At 43.2% G+C, this 20,253-nt stretch overlaps 1 protein-coding gene across 1 annotated transcript in view; it reads right to left on the bottom strand.

The window, feature by feature from the left end:
- The window catches only part of LOC126394318 (zinc finger SWIM domain-containing protein 6), a 56,170-nt gene that overhangs the window by 20,501 nt on the left and 15,416 nt on the right, over positions 1 to 20,253 (bottom strand). The window contains exons 2-4 of the mRNA XM_050051070.1: positions 7,584 to 7,940; positions 4,820 to 4,968; positions 827 to 977 (exon numbers count right to left, since the gene is read on the bottom strand). Of these exons, the coding sequence (XP_049907027.1) occupies positions 827 to 977; positions 4,820 to 4,968; positions 7,584 to 7,940 (657 nt within the window). The remainder of the gene's footprint in view (positions 1 to 826; positions 978 to 4,819; positions 4,969 to 7,583; positions 7,941 to 20,253) is intronic.

Here is a 20,253-nt window from a genome sequence, read left to right as displayed (position 1 = left end):
GCGCCAAGAGGCAGCATTCACCACACATCAGGGGGAGTGATAAGGACTTGGGAAGAAGGGTTTGAAGTGTGGACTTCAAAGAGACCGTACACACACTTCCAAAAATACGTGGGATTGAAACAGATGAGATCACTGCGCTGTCCTCACAAAGTGCAGAACAAGACCAAAGGGAGAAAACGAACATCATCATCAACAACAGCGGCGGCGGCAGAAGCAGCAGCAACATCAACCGAGACATTAGAGGAAAACAACAAAGACAGGAGACAACACGACTGCTGTCCTGGTGACGGGTTTGTTGGTTTTGTGGTTTGCGGGGAAGTGTTTTGCTGTAGGTACAGTACATCTGTCAAAAGAACTACACACTATATCAAACCAAATGACTGCATGGTGAGCAGCACTCTGTCACATCAACTAAATATATAATGTGAAGTGTTTGAAAACATTATGGAGGTCATAATATTGGGGGTTTGATGGGGCGCGATGTGCTGCATTAAACGGCTTGTAATCCACAAAGACACTCTTGCTGAGCTGCCAAACCTGCATTCACAGTGAGAGGGAGAGTCTGGGCTGTCAGTGATGAGTGTGTGCGTCTCAGAGTGTGTGTCTATGTGGGCTGTCTTGGACACAAAGGACAAATAAACAAACAGGAAAAAAAAATATGCGTGTGTGTGCCTTTGTCTCCATGTCTGGGTTCGATCGCCCACCTTGCTAAATCTGTCCGTGCCTGTGCATACTGGGAAAGAGGCACGCGCGTGTGTGTGTTTGTGTATGTGTGCACATTTGTAGGACAGTCATTGTGTGTGTGTGGTGTGTTTTTCCCCCTCACCTAGCTCGTCCCAGAGCTGTCTGTACTTGTCGGTCATGGTGGTGCCCTGCTGTCTCCACAGCGCCAGCCGAGGGTCGGCCATGAACTGTTCTGTGATCAGTGTTAACATCCTCGCTCCGTTGGAGTCACGCATCTTCAGCATCTCCCTCACCTGCAGGAGGAGAGAGGAGGAGACAGGGAGGACGGGTTACGCACACAACCGCACACGTACGCATAGTTTGTGCAAACAGATGCACGAACAGAGAGCGATGAACACACAGGCACAGAGACGAGCTCTCACAGCTCAGAGATGAGACATACAGAGCTACACTGGACTACACACAGACAATAAATGGCAGATACACAAGCACACACACAGAAACACACACATTCAAGCCTTGCTTTTATGCCTTTGTACATCCTTATCACATATGTACCTGTCATCTAGTTACAATTTCTATTTCATTAAGTCTTTTTTTTAAGCTATACTTTGCAGGATTTTCCCCAAAACAATGTATAGACTCATATAAAAGTAATCTCTCGCAATCGTCATGTGTGTGGATGTGTATTTGTCTGCAGAGACTCTGACCTCTGCCCTCTATTTTCTTATTTTCCTCTTATTTTGCTGTGTTCTGAACATTTCTAGGAGTGAACCCCCCAGCCAATAATGCTATGAAAATTGCGGACACAGCGCCATAAAAATGCAAATGTAGCAAGGCAACACACCAAGTGGACAAAGCTCGGTCCAAGCTAGAGTGGATCAGGGGTTGGCTTTTACTTTAACTTTCACTGGTGAGCACTGAATGACTGGATAAAGGTGCTGGTCTTTTATCAATATGTGCCACCTATCTTAGTGGTTCTGCACATTCCTGCAGTGTCCATGGAGTGAGTAGTGGTGTAATATGAAATTCTTGCGCAGTCTGAGCATCATTTGATAGTGGATATTGGTCTACTGAAGTGCGCTATTGTTGAAATCTCAAATAAAAATGTTATAGTAGAGTATTAAAATATGCTCTCATATTCCTACAGTACAGCTAACTATGTTTGTAATCATTTTTTGATAGAGTAGCAAGACTCTGCTATCTATTTGTTTTACAGTAGTATTTTTCAACAAGGCCGCATAAATCGACAGAACACCAGCGGTTAGCTTATTGTTACCGGCTCACCCTTTTTCCCTTTTAAGGGCGGTGGCCTTGTGGGTAACCTGTGAATATGCGACAAGTACTTCGTTGCATACGGAGGGAAGCAGCTCTCTCGAGGTGTCATGGTCATGATAGCAGTAGAATTAAGTGTCTGGATAAATTCAGGGCTATTGTTGAACCTCACGAGAAGGCCATGTTTGTTGTTTTGTGGTGAAGACTGCAATAAAGCCATCGCCATCCTTCCTTCCGATCCGGACCACTAGAAGCTAGTTACCAGCTAACAACGAGCCAAGCTAAATGATTGTAAATAAGTCAGCGTGTTCCCAACTACGGTTCGGAGCTGGTAAGCTGTCACTGAGAGAGGTAACATTAGCTAGCTTGCAAAAATATCGAATATTACGTCACAACAAATGTGAAGTTCCCACAATAGAACAGTAGCTTGAATGTACATACAGTACAAGCAGTGAACTATAACCCACAATTCCTGCATAGTATACCTTGAAAGATTACTCTATACTTCATCTTCTCCTATCTATTGTGCATGATCTATTGATCTGGGTGGGGAGCTGCAGCATACAACTGTCCTTACAAGGTTAAAAAAGTTGTATTGAATCAACTTTTAAAAAAGTCTTCAAAAGGAAAGCATACAGCGTTCCATACACACCTCATATGGTACTTTCTAACAATGCTTGACCAAAGCGCGATTCACACGGGACCAGTATAACCAGGGGACCTCATGTGATTTAGAAATTAGCCCATTAGTTTTTGTTTTGTGTGGTACACTGGCACGGGATAAGCAAAGTCTGTATTTCAATCAAATTTCCTGATATTATCTCCCAGATATGATGCATCTTATTATCTTTTGAGCTTTTGCTCCTCTGATGGATTTGAGCTTGTTCTCTCTGCGTATAGGTTTCCATGCTGAGTAGCAAGACGAGCCTCCTGCGCCCAAACTGCTGTCAAAACTTTATTTTTAAGTGCAAGAAAAAAGGCGCAAAGAAAACAAAAAACCTAAATATGACATGATGTCTGTGTTTGGCAAAATACGCTAGGTAATTTGCTGTGGAGTTTAAACCTGACAAATTACGGACATGGCAGATTCACACAGTATTTAGAGGACAGACAACCTCTGCATTTATTAAAAAAGTCTAAAGGCTCCCAGGTAATAATGGTCCCGTGTGAATAGGACTTCACATGCTTTGAAAAGACAGGCCCAAATCCACTTGTTAGGGTTTAATCTGTTTAACAGTTACTGTACATCTGTAGACAAATCACACAGTCAGTGCTCCAGACTGGGCTGTGGTCTGTTGTCACTTTGAGGATGGTGTCTAACATTAAACTTCCACGGTCAAATCAAGTTTGTCTCTAAGTGGTATAAAATGGGAGCTGGTAATGTTCGCTCAAACCAGGACACAAAATACCTTTCGTACTGTCCTTGCTTTCTCTCAAATGTTGTTTTGAGCACTCACAAAGCATCTTGACTCGGACGATCGATTGCCATTCAAACTAGTTTTATGCCCTCTGAATAGTTCTGTGATTTCACTTCAGAAATATTCTTCAAAACCAGAGGTCAAAAAAGAAAATCTATTCACTTACGCACAATACAATCAGCTACATTTTGGGGCTAAATGTTTTCAGTATTTTCTTATTCTTTAACTTAGAAATATGTCTGTTTTTTTTTAAAAAGGGTGAAAATCCAATAAAATTTCTGTAAAAAAAAAAAAAAAAAATCTGTGTGAAAAACAGACTGTTTGCAATGCACCCACTCAGTGCTTTAACCATTTATTGTGTTCCTCTCCGGTGCATAACCAGCAGCTGAGTTTTCTCCTTATTTCCCCTTCACTTTCTCTCACTGGAAGATTTTCTGTGCCGTCCTAATCGCAACAGGGACTCGTTTATTGTAAACTACGGTGGTCAGCATCTTCCAGCAGCAGGAAACACAACCGCTCTTCGGTGCATTGGGGGGATATAAAATCCAGGAAAAAATTGTTTTAAACTGATCTGTTGCTCTTAAAAAAATCTGGGTGCTTTTTGGTGAAAAGCAGTAATAGTGATTTTTAACTGGGCTTCATGGAGGTGTGCACAAAAAGGGTGTTTTTTTTTTTGTCTTTATGACAGGAGAAGTGACATTTATTTACAAAAAGACATCAAGAAAAAGCCACACAAATGCACACACAGCTCAGTGTATGCACCAATACATGACTCGGCGTGGGTGTGTGAGTGGACAAGCGTATATGCGGCTGTCAGTGGGTGTGTGTGCTGAAAAGGATATAACAGGCATCAAAGAGCGTGAAGCCGGGAGACATTCTAAAAGCCGGGCAGGGTGGATGATAATGGCCTTGGCTTGCAGTCTTTACATAGCGCACAATACATTAATGCTGGTCGAGCTTTGCCACTGTAATACACAGGCAACAGAGACAAGCACACATCTCTCATGTAATCGTTTAATCGCGGGCACAGAGTAGCACACAGTGCAAGCTTTTCCTCTTTCTATAGCTCCTTTAATGTTACACTTCCTTTTTGCAATTAGCTTGAGCTAAGAGGCAGCCTGGCTTTTAATGTATGTGCCAATATATGTAAGTTGTTTTGTCTGGGATTGCTTTGAACGGAGAAGGGCTCTTTTCAGAAGGGAATAGAAGAGAAGTGCACTAAAGAGGAGGAGAAAATATTTATTAACAGGATGCAGTGGTGGAGGATCAGGGTGAGGCCGCATTTGTAGAGAGACGAGAACACCTAAAGGGAGGAGGCGAGGCTATGCAGGCAGGATGAACCATGTGCCTGTGCCTGTGGCCGTGGCGGTCAGGGCCGGTATGTGTTGTATGTGTGTTGTTATGTTCTGCATGTGGATGAGTGAATGTTTCTGGCTCCCGACCTTGCTGAAGAGCAGGTTGAGTTGCTTGCCCGAGCCGTGGTATCCTCCCTGCGACAGGAAGAGCTTGACTTGCTCCTGAACCTGCTCTTCATCCAGATGCCAGCAGTTTTCGTCGTCCACGCTGGCTCCTGCCGTGGGGTCCGGGGCCCCTACAAAAACACACACATTTGGTCACTTTATTCCTGATAAAAACCATTTCGTTCTTTAATCAAAATCTGAGAGAACTCAAGGTTTTTAACACATGTAACGCAACGGCTGAAACTGAAGCAGGCCTCTGAACACTGACTGTGCAGGCCACAATCTTTGATCACATGCACACAAACACGCACTGACCTCATACTTAAATAACATAGCCATGGTTGATTGTTTTTTGTCTATGCTCTTATTGTGGTTTTCTTTTTGACTTTGTCTTTGTCTGTGTTTTACTGTGTATGTTCTGTTGTATTATTGTATGGAATAACTCCATGCTCATTAATCTTACACTTACTGTTTTAATTCTAACAGCCTAACCAGGGACAGGGGTTGCATATTAGCAATGGCTAGAACCTGTATACTCTGCATCTACTTTGTATTTTGGATTTGAAACAATGTCTTATGCATTTGTCCTTGTCAAATTAACAAGTAAAAAAATAAAATAAAATACGATTGATTTTTAAAACATACAGACTCATACTCAGTGTATTACACATACATAAATAATGTAAAAATTCATTAAACTTACAAGGAATATTATTAAGTATATCTTATTGTTCTCGACCACAATTAAACCTCATTCTAACCTTAACAAAAAGACTAACCATTAACCCTTAATGTTTGAAGAAGAAGTTGTCTTAACTTTATAGAGTTTAACTCCTTTTTTTACACCCATAAGAACATTTATTTGTTTCCTCACACACTTATAAATACAAGAACACAAGCACATGCACTGCGAGAAGATAATTAACTGATGAGAAACTCTGATGATGATCTATACATTGTTTAAGTCATTTTTTTCCAACCACATAGACAAAGATTTATTGATTCCAGCTTCTCAAATATAACAATCTGCTGATTTTCTTTGTCATATGTGATGGAAAACTGAGTATCCTTAGGTTTTAGTTTGCTAGTCGGACAGTGATTTCATTTTTTATGACCTTTTATGCGATTATTTCAGTAGTCAGAAATACTATATTGATCCCCAGAGGGGAAACTGGGTCACGTTGCAGTTGCTCTTATACACACAGAGAGAATTAGAATTAGAAGAAAAAAGACAATAGAAAAATAAGAAGCATGCAAAAAAAAATATGTGCATTATGCTACAATAAATAACACAATATATAGATGGAGGGAAGAGAAAAACGAGAAATAAAAAATTAAAGAAATGTGCACAAATATATGCATCATATTGTGATGTAAACTAAATAAATAAATAAGAATATCTGAGAAAATAATTATCAATTTAATCGATTATGAAAATTACTGTTAGCTGCTGCCCCAATACAATGTCACTATGTGCAGTAACATAAATGACTTTAGTGTTTTTCAGCATTTAATAAACAACTTTAACACTATGACAATGAATATGGGAACAATTTTAGAAACAAACAGCAATGCTTCTCTGTAATTTCATTATGGCACTTGGGAAAAAAAGCACTGCAATAGCAATTTAATACCTTCTTCTATAAATACTACCCTCTTTTATTTTGCACTATAAACACGCCTATTTTGTGAAAGCAAAACTAAAGAAATGATCCATTGCTTGCCACAGAAAATGATAATGTAACGTCCCAAACACCAAAACCAAATTGGGAAGACAGTAAAGTGCCTGTTTCTTAATGCCTCAAAACTACTGCAATGTTGTTTCCTCCTATGGAAAAAGTAAACAAAAATAAATAAGGACTGCAAGTCTGAAAAAGCCTAAAAGTAAATAAATAAGAGCGTGCACCTGAAACTTGACACTGGAATAGGTTAATTGAACGGGAGTAATTCAGTTAGATGATTTAATCCAAATGACATGTTTTAGTTTTACAGGATTATTGATGGGAGGGCAGCGAATCAATAAACTGTCAGTGTCAAATTAAGAAACCTCCGATCACAGCACTTTTGTGATGAAGATCTCTCTCTCTCTATCGCTTATTTATTTCTGTCCTCCATTCCCAGAAGTTTCTATCTCTATTCTTCTTTCCATCTCTCTTTATTTCGTAACTGTCTCCATCTTTTCAAAATCCTTCTTCTAATTTTTGCCTCTATTTTGGACTTCATTTCTTTCCCTCTTTTTGCCTTCTTCTTCTATCACTACTCCTCAGTTACAAACCAGTTTGACCATAACACATGTACGCTTCCATGCCTTCCTCTGGTCTCTGTTTTCACCTGTTTCTTTCACCCTGTGTTGTTTGCCCTTCAGTTTTTCCTTCTTATATTAGGGTAAGCAGCGAGTACAGTATTGATAACAGGAGATATGCACCTTTCTTTATCTCTCTGCTAACCTCTCCGTCTCTGTTTCTGTATCGTTCTCTCATTCTCAGAGGTAAATAACGGGTCTATAGTGTTGATTAGAAGCACACAGTCTCTCCTTTACTGTCTGGATCTCACTAATGAGTAACATTGATCCTGCCACGCTTTACCTTCATCGTGCAGTCAATACACGCATGCATGTAGAGGCAAGAACACACACACACACACACACACACACACACACACACATACACACACATACACACACCTGCATGGTCATAAACATGCCAACAACCTTCTCCACACTCGCTGACACACACTCTCCCCTCACCGTGGACCTGGTTGATCTCCGAGTTCTGCGACAGAATCTCGTCGGCCAGTTTCTGCGCAGTCGGCAACACTTCGGTGTGGTGGACTGAGATCAGATACTGGACGAACTTCTGCAGCTGGTCTCTGCTCATCTGGAACAGGGTTTCCGAGATGGGCAGGTGCAGTTTGACCTGCTCGGGCTTCCGTACTCTGTAAAGCGACAGCGCCACTACATGGGCGCAGTAGAAGATGTCTTTGTTGCCGCAGGTGCATGTTACCGCCGTGATCTTGCAGCGGTCGAAGCTGACGCTGACGCTGCAGACGAGCTCTGGGGTGGAGGGTGTGGCGGGGTCCGTCACTGTGCCGCTGAGATGGAAACCTGGAGATGGCAAGATGAAAAGCAGAAATTAGTTTTCAAGAAAGATCTTTTGAAAGAGTTTTTCAATGTATGTGCAGGTATCCTTCCTTTAATCATCTCTTCCTCACGTCTCTGCTTTAGAGCTGAAACTTTTAGTCCCTCAACTGAAAATTAAACGGACATTTTTGATGTCCTAGGTCATATATTTTGGTCATGTCAGTCTCTAGCCAATTCACTTTCAGCTATAGGTGGTGAAACATTAACTCCTATCCCTCGAACTGCAAAGACAGGAACAAGAAAGAGCTTTTATTCCTCCATAAAAATGCAATTGCGTTTACATCACTGCTTGCTCGCTGTCATATAGTGTTTAATTGGAAAGGAAGGAGCTCTCCTCCTATACTGAATGGATCAAGCAGGTAATGCTAATACTAAGTTTGAAAGAGTTAGGTACCTTAGAGTGTGGATTGGAGGAGAAATACAACAAAACCTGGTCATAATTTATTAACCATGACGAAAACTTGTCCCTGACATAAATTATTTTGCTTTTGTCATGTCTGTTGACAGTTGCATTGTCTGAGAAAGGGAAACACATGTAAAACTGATTAAGACAAATACGAAAACTTCATTGTCCACAATGTGAAAATTTTTCTTTGGTTTCAACATAACACATAAAAATGTGCATTCAATATAGCACATCACATGAATAACACATATGACAACATATAGATCTGCGTAAAAGCGGAAAATACAAAACGTTATAAGAAGTCTTGGCAGTACACATTCATAAAAACTACAACTCACAACAGACAAGTCACTAATACACACACACAATATATAAGTGTTCAGACTAAGGAGCTATAAATGTCACTTATTTCAAAATCTTGCTGCTTGTGTGTAAATCACTCTGTGGCTCAGCGCCCAAATACATCTCTGACATGCTTGTGACATATGAACCTTCTAGGACCCTGAGGACATCTGGGGCTGGCCTACTGACCGTCCCAAGAGTCAGAACAACACGTGGTGAAGCGGCATTTTGTTATCAGGCAGCACAAACCTGGAATAACCTCCCAAATGATGTCAGACAAGCTGCAACTCTTAACACTTTTAAGTCAAAGCCAAAAACATTCCTGTTTTACACTGCCTACTCCACCCTGTAATGACTGCAAACACATTTTTAAACTCAATTTGAAATAATTTTAAATAATCTTTTGATCTTTGCAACTCTTGTCTGCACTTTTGCTATTTTTAAAGGAGATTTTTTTTAAATTGTAAATCATTTAGTGATTAATTTTACCTTTTATATCCTGTTTTCTTTTTACTCTTTATTCTAAATCTGTATCCTTTATTATATTTTATATTTCATTGCTCTGTAAAGCACTTTAAATTGCACTGGTGTATGAAATGTGCTATACAAATAAAGCTGCCTTGCCTTATTCTTGTAACATCAGTTGCTAAAGTCTATTAATATTATACATGTGATTATGTATTTAGGTTTGTTTTTGTTATTTTCAGTACATCTTTGTGTCTATAGATTTTTTTACTACTATTACTTTACTTGTTTACATATATTTTAGTCATTATTATTATCATCATTATTATTACTGCCACTACTTTTGGATATATATCCTTATAAATTTATTGTTGTAATTTACTTGACAGTCCTGATGACGGTCACCTGGCAGGAGGGTGGGGGTCAAGGTGACAGGGGATTACACTCATGTCATACCTACTTAAACATTCATATTTCTGCATTCTTGTAACGAGAACTTCGAAATAAAATTAAAATTATAAAAAAAAAACAGATTTTCTCTGGTTACAGCTTCTCAAATGATTTGCTGCTTTTCTTTTTTTAAATGATAGTTAACAAAATATCTTTGGAGTTTGGACAGTTGGCTCTTTTAACCATTTTTCAACATTTTATGAGCAAATGATTAATTTATTTGTAGAGAAAATAATCCTCAGACAAATCAATTATGAAAATAAATGTTCATTGCAGCTCTACTTAACTCATTTAGAAATAAAGGAATACAGCTATTTGTCAAGTTTTAAGCTGAGCAACTTTGACTGCTGAGACAAGATCAGAGTTATAACTGATCGTTACTAAGTAGGACAAGAAATCAGGGATCTGTGGTCTCCATACAGAGCCAACGACTTGAGGTTCGTTTGAAACATCTACTAAATGAGAACTGGATGACTTGATCAACTCATTGAATGTGCCCTTTAGTAAATGACATTAGCAAATAAATCTCTCAGGATGGAGTTGAACTATTCTCTCAGTTGGCCTCAGTCACCTGCCAAAGGCCGCATGTTTCCCTTATCATGAGAGCATGATCAGGACCAGCTGCAGACCACTGTTACGACTCTAAATGAGAGTCAATGAGCCTGACAGAAATCTAGATGCAGGAACCCAGAACGGGGATCCACTGCAAGAGGAATTGAGAAAGAGATGAGGAAGTGAGCAGTGAGCGCGGCTGTTACAGTATGAATTATACAGCCTCTTGTTTGAATATAACGTTTGATCTTATCCTGACTGCGCTATCCGGAGGCGCGGCTATAGTTATTATGCGAGGATGAATATGAATGAGCAGGGCGGGGTCCCCGGCAGTGGCCTAAAACACACACTGATGAGCATATGAAAGAGACGCACATGTACGCTCACACTGAGCCGCTGCGTGAGATCATGCATTTATTAATAATGGGAGTGGTTAGGAGAGATGGAGGGTGGCTTATGAATGCATTTATGTGCACAGGAGAGACCTCTGAAATGCATGTGGACCAGGGATAGACATACATCTCTTAAATACGTTTATCAAAGGGCTGAGCGCACGCATTGCTGTGATATCAAGCATGTGTTAACGCAGATATCAAAGCGTCTCTGGGCCTCAAGATTAGGTAAGGAGGGAGGGGCATGACTTGAATATTTCATAGCATGTAGATGGAGGTGGGGTGAGGGGTGCACAAGCAAGATGAACAGTGGTCCGGTTAAAGCTCTGATGGTTAAGGGGTGCACTACAGGGCCAGACACACTAGAGCGACATCAAAGAACTAGTGGTGATGAAGGCCGACTGTTGGGTTGACTCATGCCACCTATGGCTTGGCCAAGAAGCTGCACCTGAACATACCACAAAAACTACATCCAGTGGCCAACTGGCATGTATGTTCCGCTTCTGCGAGAGAGGAAATAACTCTGCATACCAGCAGACGGCAGTAGTCTGTAATCATCATCCATAAAGGGAAACCGGAAGACAGATAGGACGGATTCAAGACACTGGTTAGCCAGTTAGCATGTTAGCAACACAACCCGATGTTGAAAGAACTACAGATATTTACTGTGGGCTATTGAACATTTTCTGCTGAAAGGCTCAGTGGCTATCTTATATTACAAGTTTGTTTCTTTCTCACGCCGTCTTGTCTTCAGCTTTTTGTTTACTTTCCTCACTTCCATGTCTTTTCTCGTACACTGAGCTGAACTGCCAATCAGAGTGACTTCACTCACAGATGGATACTGCCATCTTTGATGCCGATTCTGAATGCTGAATCAGCTCAAAAACAGCCGACAAGGGCCGACACACTGCAAAAACTAGGGCAACAGACGCTCACCAGCGGCTTGACACTGACCAATGGCCGACTCTCAGCTTGGTGTGTCAGGGCCCTGAGAATGCAGGTGAACACGAAGGGAAAAAAAGAAGGAAGTAAAAAGGGTCACAACCCTCGGTTACAGTGTTACCGATGCCCTCAGGAAGGATATAAAAATACAACAAGCTGGTTATAGAAGCCTTATATTTCTCTCTGCAGCCTCCCTAAAGCAGTTTGTAGAAAGAAACATTCAGGAAACCCATTTAAAACCAGCCTCACCATGAGTAAGACTCAGTACAATTTTATCAATTCAAAACGGCTCCATTAGCACGGATGTTGCAATCCTGCAAAAAATGTGCAAGAGCATCAAAACAGGAACAGCAATGTTTTGTTATTGTATTGTAGAGCTAAGAAGTGTTGGCTGCAAATATCCAACAGTGCCGAACTGCAGAACATTGCCATGGAGATATGCTTTTCCATTCTGGAAGCCAGCTGGCAGAGGAAGTACATGTTCGTTAACAATATCCACAGAAGAGGGGTGTGGATCGAATATGGCAGCCACTTGCATCTGCAGTGATCAAAGCCTATATGTCTACAGCTGTGAGAGAGGAGCAGGGAGAGAGAAACAGACTGAATCACTCTTAAACGAGACAAAAAGGTTTACATGGTGCAGCTGGTTGTAGAATGGAGAGCTAACTTATTTAGCTGTGTAACAACATACAAATGAGCAATGGCTGTTAATACTTGCTGATAATTTTAACGTGTGTGTGTGTGTGTGTGTGCGTGTGTGTGTGTGTGACACGAGCTTATGTTTCAAGAGTGGCCCCTGGTCCAGAGAGGGGAGAGAAAAAGAGAACATCAAAAACATGTGGGGCTGAGAAAGCTCAAAGAAAAATCAACCTCTGATACAAGCACACACTCTCTTACACACTCACACACACACACACACACACACACACACACACACACACACGCATACCCATATCAGACTGTCGTAAAAGCAGCTGCAGTTTCTTTTGCAAATGTTTCCCTTTTTCCCATAGGGAAAATTAACAGCAATACGTTTCTTTTTTTAATTCAAAACACATGGAGTATGAAAAACTACATCGTGATAAAAGACTTATCCTCGTTCAAAAAAGTCTGCTGTGTTTCCCTCCGCTTTAATGGACACTCTCACTCTCTCCACTTCCAAGCCCTTTTCATGCGTCCCTCCCTCCATCCACATTCCCACAGCTCTTTCTCTCTCACTCTCTGACAGATGGGTAGGTAATGAGTTTCGCCTTTCCCCGTCCAATCGTCTGGGCACCGAAAACTGCCCCCCCACGCCAAAAATGCCCTTTTAATTTAGCCAAGCACTGAGTACAGGGCTATTACTGTTTAGGTACACACGCGCATGCACGCACACACACAGACACGCACACCTCCCATGACTCCTGGTTGGGTGGGTATGAAACCTTCAATGTCTCATGTGCTAGCTATTAAAGAGCCTGGTTTCCCCCTCACCCAGTCCACCCAGCTCCCCTCCCCGAGTGGTGCTCAGGGCTCTTTTCTGTGCATGTTCAAGAGGCCAGGGTTGGCTTTCAAAGTAACCATGGCGGCCATTTTTAGAACAAGGCCTCTGTGAGGTTGCCCTAGAAACCCCTTCTGACCGCCCTGGTGAAATCACACTTGGCCCGAGGAGCTGTGTAAGGCAGCAGGAACAGTGTGTGAAAGAGTGAGCGAGAATTAGCGTATGTATATATATATGTTCAAATCCCACAAAGGCCTGCGGACCACCCACACTTTTTTAGGGGGACCCACATCAAAGCATTCCCCCTCAAACAGCACTTTGCTCTATCTTCCTCTCTGGTTTTGAACTTGTATAAGTGCCGATAAGCCAGCATGCGCTCTCTTGACCAGCGAGGACCACTTCTGTCTATTCAACAACAAGGGGCCCCAGAAATACCGGACTCCTGCTCTTATTTCAGGGAGGAAAGGCCAAGACTAAGACCTGCAACTCCTTCAACATACATCTGCTGTGACGGAAGAATGCCGCCTTTATACGCTCCCTGTAAAACAGGATTTAGCTTCCCACATGAAGGCAGGCGGCGGGTATCGGGGCCGGGCCCTGAAAGGTTTGCTTGCCTAAGCACAAAAGTGCTCAGTGTTCCAAAATCACTGGAGTAAATTAGATTGAGCAACATACATATATTTCCGCAATCAAATTAAGATTCCAAGTCAATGGAGAAAATTCAGGCCCAGCAGTGGGGAGGTCATTAAGTTTATTGGCTGAATTGGTCCATGAGTGACTGTCACCTAAATCTAATATGGCACCGTGCAGTTCAGACAGCACTCATCCGTTGTATTTGTGTGTGTGTGTGTGTGTGTGTGTGTGTGTGTGAGAGAGAGAGAGAGATTCTGAATACATGATTGATTTCAGTGCAAGAAATAAGATGAAACAAATGGGCTGGTGTGAAAGCGAGTCAACAAAAGCAAAGAGGAAGAAACAGAGAAAGCAAATAGATATTTAAGGCCCATTCGCCTGCGCCGATTCACTTTAGCCTTGCGCATTAATCAAATTACCTCATGAGCTGCAGACAGACTGAGAACAACACCTAAATCCAACTCTGCCCTGCCTGCTACAGCTTCTCTGATCCACAGGGGACCACCCGCAGTAGTAGGAGCTTTAACCTGGGATCCTTCCCCGTGTTGACCATAGATAGCCGGCTAAAAACCTCACTGAAAAAAGGCCACTGGACTGGAAACCAATCCGTTAGGTCGGCGTGAACTGAGAGGCCCTACTGAAAGGAGATCTGAACCACAACTGAAGACAAGCAAGGCCCCGCAGCGGGTCGAGGAAGGGTCGAGAGTTGTTGGGCCACCCCCACCTCTAACAACACCTCCATCCCACCCACAGCCAAAGGACGGTTTTCTTCACTGCGGCTCCTTGAAGTGGCCCAATTAATAAGCCTATAAAGACAAATACAAGGCCGCTCAGCATCTTAAAGGGTAGGTCTGCGTGAGTAACAATGAGCACATGCGTGTGTGGTCCTATAAGGAAGCACCCATACAGAGACTGTAAACAGAGATCAATGCTATTCTGCAGGAGACCTTGCTCCAGGCGTGTGTGTGCATGTGCGTGTGTGTGTCCTAGGTGTGGGACAGGCTGGAATAACACAGCTGAGCTCCAGTGGCGGCCATATTTATGCCTTAAACCCTCTGGTAGACCGAAAAGCCTTTTTCTCCCCGGGTGTGTTTTCATCACCCACACATCCACACACACACACACACACACACACACACGCACCAACACTATCTCCCAGTCTGAATGCTTATCCCGGCAGACACAAACGAGCATGAATTAATGTTTTGAGATATTCTATGAATTTCAATGCTTTTACTTCCGCTTGAGATTCTGACAGCAAAATATGCATGCTAATCATAGGGATGGGAGGGAAGGAATATCTGTATGGGTGTGTATCTGTGTGTGTGTGAGTATGTGTGCATTGACGGCTGTGTGGGTGATTGGAGTTGTCATCAGCTGGCGGTTGAAATGACAGTCGACTACTGGGCTGCTGCCACTTAGTTGCCATGCGGTACATCAGGAATGACTTGCAATTTTCTAACTATCACTTTCAAAATGGATTCTAATTTTGCTGGATTGGGCCTGTCAGGCAGAGCTGGTGTTACTGCTCCGCTGACTGATCCCAAAGGTTGGCGTTCAGAAGGCTGACCAGTACGGAAAGACAGTGAAGCCTCTGTTCAGGGACGTAATAGACACAAGACAAAAAGAATAAAGTGATGAGAAAATGAGTTAGTAGCAGATGAAAGAGCCAGTTGCGAGAAACCTGAAATACAGTGGGGGATAAATCTGTTTTTGGAGGATCAGCTGGGGGAATATTCTGTTAAAGGAACAGTTTGACATTTTGGGAAATGCGCTTTCTTGCCAAGAGTTAGATGAAAAGATTAATACCACTGTCATGTCTTTACAGGATGTGTAAAGCTGGAGCCAGCAGCTGGTTAGCTTAGCTTAGCACAAAGACTGGGAACAATTTGAAACAGCTCTGTCCAAAGTAACACAATCCTCCTACTAGCACCTCTAATACATATCTTTTTTTTATTCATTTGTACACAAACCAAAGTGCAGACATAAGAAAATTTGGTTTTACAAGGGAACATGTGCCCAGGAGCAGCGACTTCCTGGTCTCCCTGCTGGTAGGTAGATTTTATTACCTTTAAATGTTGCCAGGCTAACTGTTTCCCCACTGTTTACAGCATTTATGCTAAGCTAAACTAACTGGCTTCTGGCTGTAGCTCCATATTTACTGTACAGATAAAAAGTGGTGTCAATCTCTTCATCTAAGTCTCAGCAAGAAAGCACAATGGGAGACATGCCTTGTTCCACCGGCCCTTTCAGATTCCCCATCAGTCCAAAAAATGTCCAACTGGACCAAAAGCCCTTTCTTCGGACAGCCTGTTATCCCTAAAACAAACGGCCATGGCTCCAAAAATGCACACTCCCTGCAGTTAGTTTCCCAGAGGCATTTGAGCCACTGATCCTGGATGTTTTACTGACCATGAAAGGCATTTCCCAGCCACGTTTGAGCTACCAAACCAGGGGTCTCATTGATAAAACACCATGTAGGATCCATACTAAAAATGTATGTACAGACAAAAGCCAAAAATGGCTTTCGAAATTTTCTAAAAATCAGGCTTCCACCTCACCATCTGTGTCGCCAATTTCCCATCTCCAAAATGTTCACAAGCATGGGTCAAAGTTCCTCCCATCGAGTCTGTTTTTATAGATCACAACTTTTGCGTGGGAAGTGGCGTACACCTCCTTCAGGCCTCGTTTTATCCGTTCGCAACGTTTATAAATTAGACTCCAAGGATTTTTCACCAACCCAACCTACTTTTCCAGCGACATTTCTGCTACTAAATGTGGGTGTTTTAATCCACAGACAGTCTCTGCAAAATGTCTCCAAAATGTCAACTATTCTTTTAAATGCAGATAACAGTACATTTTTAACATAGGTACACACCAAATGTCACAGCTATTGATAACATTTAAAAAGATAACAGCATTTTTCAATCCGGCTATTGCAAGATAAAACTGGGACACCCAAATTGAAGTGTCCCTTTAGCTGCTGTTCAACAAATCTCTGTCACTGGAGAAGCCAGTAGCCTGCTAATTCCGTCTCCTGGCTGTACATTAACTATACATTATCCCAATCCATGTGCAAGGTTCATTAGTGTGAATGAAATTACAGCTGGCTGGAAATGAATGTGTGTAATTAGCAGAGGCCTGTCCCAGTAGAGCCACGCAAGCTATAGACGGAGGTAATGGGATCCATTGAAAAGCCATTGTCTGCTACTTCAGGGCTTCAGTATCTTTCTAACGACAAACCCATGCAGTCGAGACGTTATAGCACTAGCGTCCTTGTCTTTATGAAAGAGGAGAGTCTGGGTCAAGATGAGCCAGTCTGTGTCGGTCGAGAGGATTGCACACATTGTAAAAAAGAATAAACAAAGAATATAGCGATGCATTGTTTTATCATTGTTTTATTGGATTTTAGTGCGTTTGTTTGTGAGGTGGAAGCTGTTAGATCTTGCGCATAATTTGCACGCAGAAAGTGTGCCAGAATGACATTTGCTGTGCCTGTCAGAATTGATTACAGATGTGTTTCTCTTGCTTAATTTGAACTTTGCCCCATAAATTCTTTTGAGATTAAGCTTTTTAATAAAACAGCTTTCAAAAATTAGTCTCAACATCAAAGCTAATATAAAACAATAAATGATTAAAAAAAAAAGGAAGAACAAAATGTAGCAAAAAGAGTCTGTAAAGCTAGCACACAGCACACAGACAAAAAGACTGTGGAGGCTAACATGGCTGAAAGTGAACAGAATTCATTTGCATATGAAAATAGCCGGGCACGAACAGCGCTGGACTGAAAACCACCGCATGACTGTGTATTCACATGTGCGAGTATGTGTGTGTTTTTAGGTTCACTTATCCACGCCAGGAAATAACCTTACACTCTTTACCCTTCCCATTTCGTTTGGAAAGTCACCCGACACACTCCAGCACACACACACACACTACCCCACCCTTTGACACACACTCATGATGCCTTCATGCATGCACGCATACTGGCTTCAGTGACTCCCTGCAGTCAACCTCCTTCTGCTCACAAACAGCCCCTCCTTTTTCCTTTTTCTCTCTCCAATAACTGACTCCTCCCCTGTTCCCCCCTCCCATGACACACACACAAACACACACACACTCACACACACGCATACACACACACACACACACACACACACAGAACGTTGCCTAGCCCTAAGCTGACCCGTTGTGTGTACTGACGTCACACACTAGACAAGGGGAGGCATCATTCCAGACAGACACACACACGTGCACACCCACACACAAACACACGCACACGTGCACACCCACACACACACACACACACACACACACACACACACACACACACACACACACAGGCCCCAGCCGAGGGGGAAGCTGCATTCCAGCACAGGCACACAGACACACAAACACACATCACCACGCCTGGCGGTGGGAAGCATGGGGAGCGCTCAGCTGTAGCGGGGAGGTGGGGAAGAGGGCCAGGGGAGGCGAAGAAGGGGGAGGAGGGGGGGGGGGGGGGGTTTCAGCGGAGGGAGGAGGGAGTGATGGCTCTGAGCCAGTGTTCCTCTGAGCTCAGCACTTCCCCTTTCAGCTCCAGCCAGCCGCCAGTTTGCGTAACGCAGCCCATGCAGCCCTGCCGGCTCGTGCTTAACCCCTTCCTTCCTGGAGTCACTGAGGTCACACCCGCTGTTCTCTGTTCGCCGGCGCATGCCACATCCTGGCGTAAAACCTGCCCCTGCCCAACATCCCCTAACATCCCCCCTCTCAGGCTGTCCCATTATAGCACCGGGCGCACTGGCCCACTACTCATACTTTCACATTATTACCTGACACGGATGGAAGCAGATACACACACGTGTGCTCACACACACAAACACCACAGAGAGATGATACATTCACCCGGTAATAGGTTAACCTTTTACATGCCACTTTCCCTTTTCACTGAAGTAGCTGAGCAACTGTGTCTTTATCTTTCATCTAAAACACAATGAACATAAGCTTGTGTCATGATCTAAATGCGCAGGTAGCCTGTCTGAGAGTGACCTGGATTTACAGCAGCATCTCTCTTGAAGACAAAGACAACACTGACACACTGCAACCACGAAAATACACACCCTTTCATTAGCAATTACCAAGCAATTATCACTGCCACAGACAAATATGTAGCGCACACACTCACCACCTTAACACAGCTTTGTTTAGATTATATTACAAAGAGCAAAGCACGTGTAGCGTGGCGTGAGTATAGCATGTTTGCATTGTATCTATTCAGCTGCATGTCCATTGACCTTCCAAGAGCTTATGTAGGCCAAAGTGTCCACTCTACCAACAGAGATGTGAGGCCTCGTACATCAGACGTGGCGCCTTCCCCCCTAAAAACCCCACTGAAAAGTGTCATAGCTCACACTAACCACAGCAGACACAGTCCACGGCGGCGGAGGGATGGGCAGAGCGGGGGGGGCGAGTGAATGAGGGAGGAGGGGAGGTTCTCTCACATTTAATATCACTTGACACGCGTCATCCAGCATCTCTCAAACAGCCGCTGAGCCTGTGTCAAAGCCGTGGTCCTGTCGAAGATACTGCACATGCGTTTGCAGGGTGCACCTTGTACACGCACACACACACGCAGACACAAAACAAAGGCAACCCAAAGACAAATATCTCAGCCACCTGGCGCCGTGATCGACGGGCTGCTGCAGAGAACAGGAATTACCAGGATGAAGACAAGTGAGGGAAAGAGGAGAGAGGGGGAGCGAGAGAAAGGTTGCATACGTCTCTGCTGAATCGTGGTGGTCGATTCTCTTGCCTGCGGGCTATTCCTGTAAATATTGACGTTGATGTTAGGACCACTCTCTTAAGGATAAGCTATAAAGCAAGGGGGTTAGATTTACTCTGTGCAAACTGTAAGCATCTGAAATCACACGCTACGCTTGGCCTTCTCCAAGCGTGTTGAGGGGAAACGGTGAGAGACTTTCAGGGTGAAGAGCTGCAACCACATGAGGGAACTGAGCTCCCTCGGTAGGTTTCCACCTCGCTCCTCTCCCTCTCTCTCCCTCGCTAGATGGTTTAGGTTTCCACTCTCAAGCTAAAAGCAGGCAGCTGACATCAAAACCTTCAGAGAGACCCCTATTTCCCAGAAACAGCTCTCGTTTCATGTAAATAGCTGCCTTTCATGGCTACATTGAGATAAATTGCACCCTGCTGGACAAGAGGGAGACAACGTTCACCCCCGGAGCCTCTTTTGTTGACATCTGTATGCGTTGCCATGACAACACACGTCTGCCCTGTGCGAGCGTGTATGTACATGCGTGTCTGCATTCATGGGTTGCATTCGCGGGGGCACACGTCGTGCATACATGTAGGCAAACACAGGCGAGTGCGCAGGAGAGCGGGCAGGTCCACACACATAGAAACAAAAATACAAATACCTCTCTCATTCTCTCCTCAATCACACACAAGCACGGCCGCACAAAAGCTTGCAGAGAATAACACACGAGCGTGACCAAAACACTGAATCAGGTTAGACTTGCTTCCAACGACCAGGTCCTCGTGGGAGGCTGCAGGCAGAGAAGTTTATTACTAATCATCTTCACGTTAAAAAGGGCAAAACTAATCCAACTATGACAA

This window comes from Epinephelus moara, chromosome 8 (assembly GCF_006386435.1).
Source record: "Epinephelus moara isolate mb chromosome 8, YSFRI_EMoa_1.0, whole genome shotgun sequence".
NCBI classification, from domain to species: Eukaryota; Metazoa; Chordata; class Actinopteri; order Perciformes; family Serranidae; genus Epinephelus; species Epinephelus moara.
The sequence above is the reverse complement of the archived record's forward strand: the minus strand, read 5'-3'. Positions and strand labels throughout refer to the sequence as shown.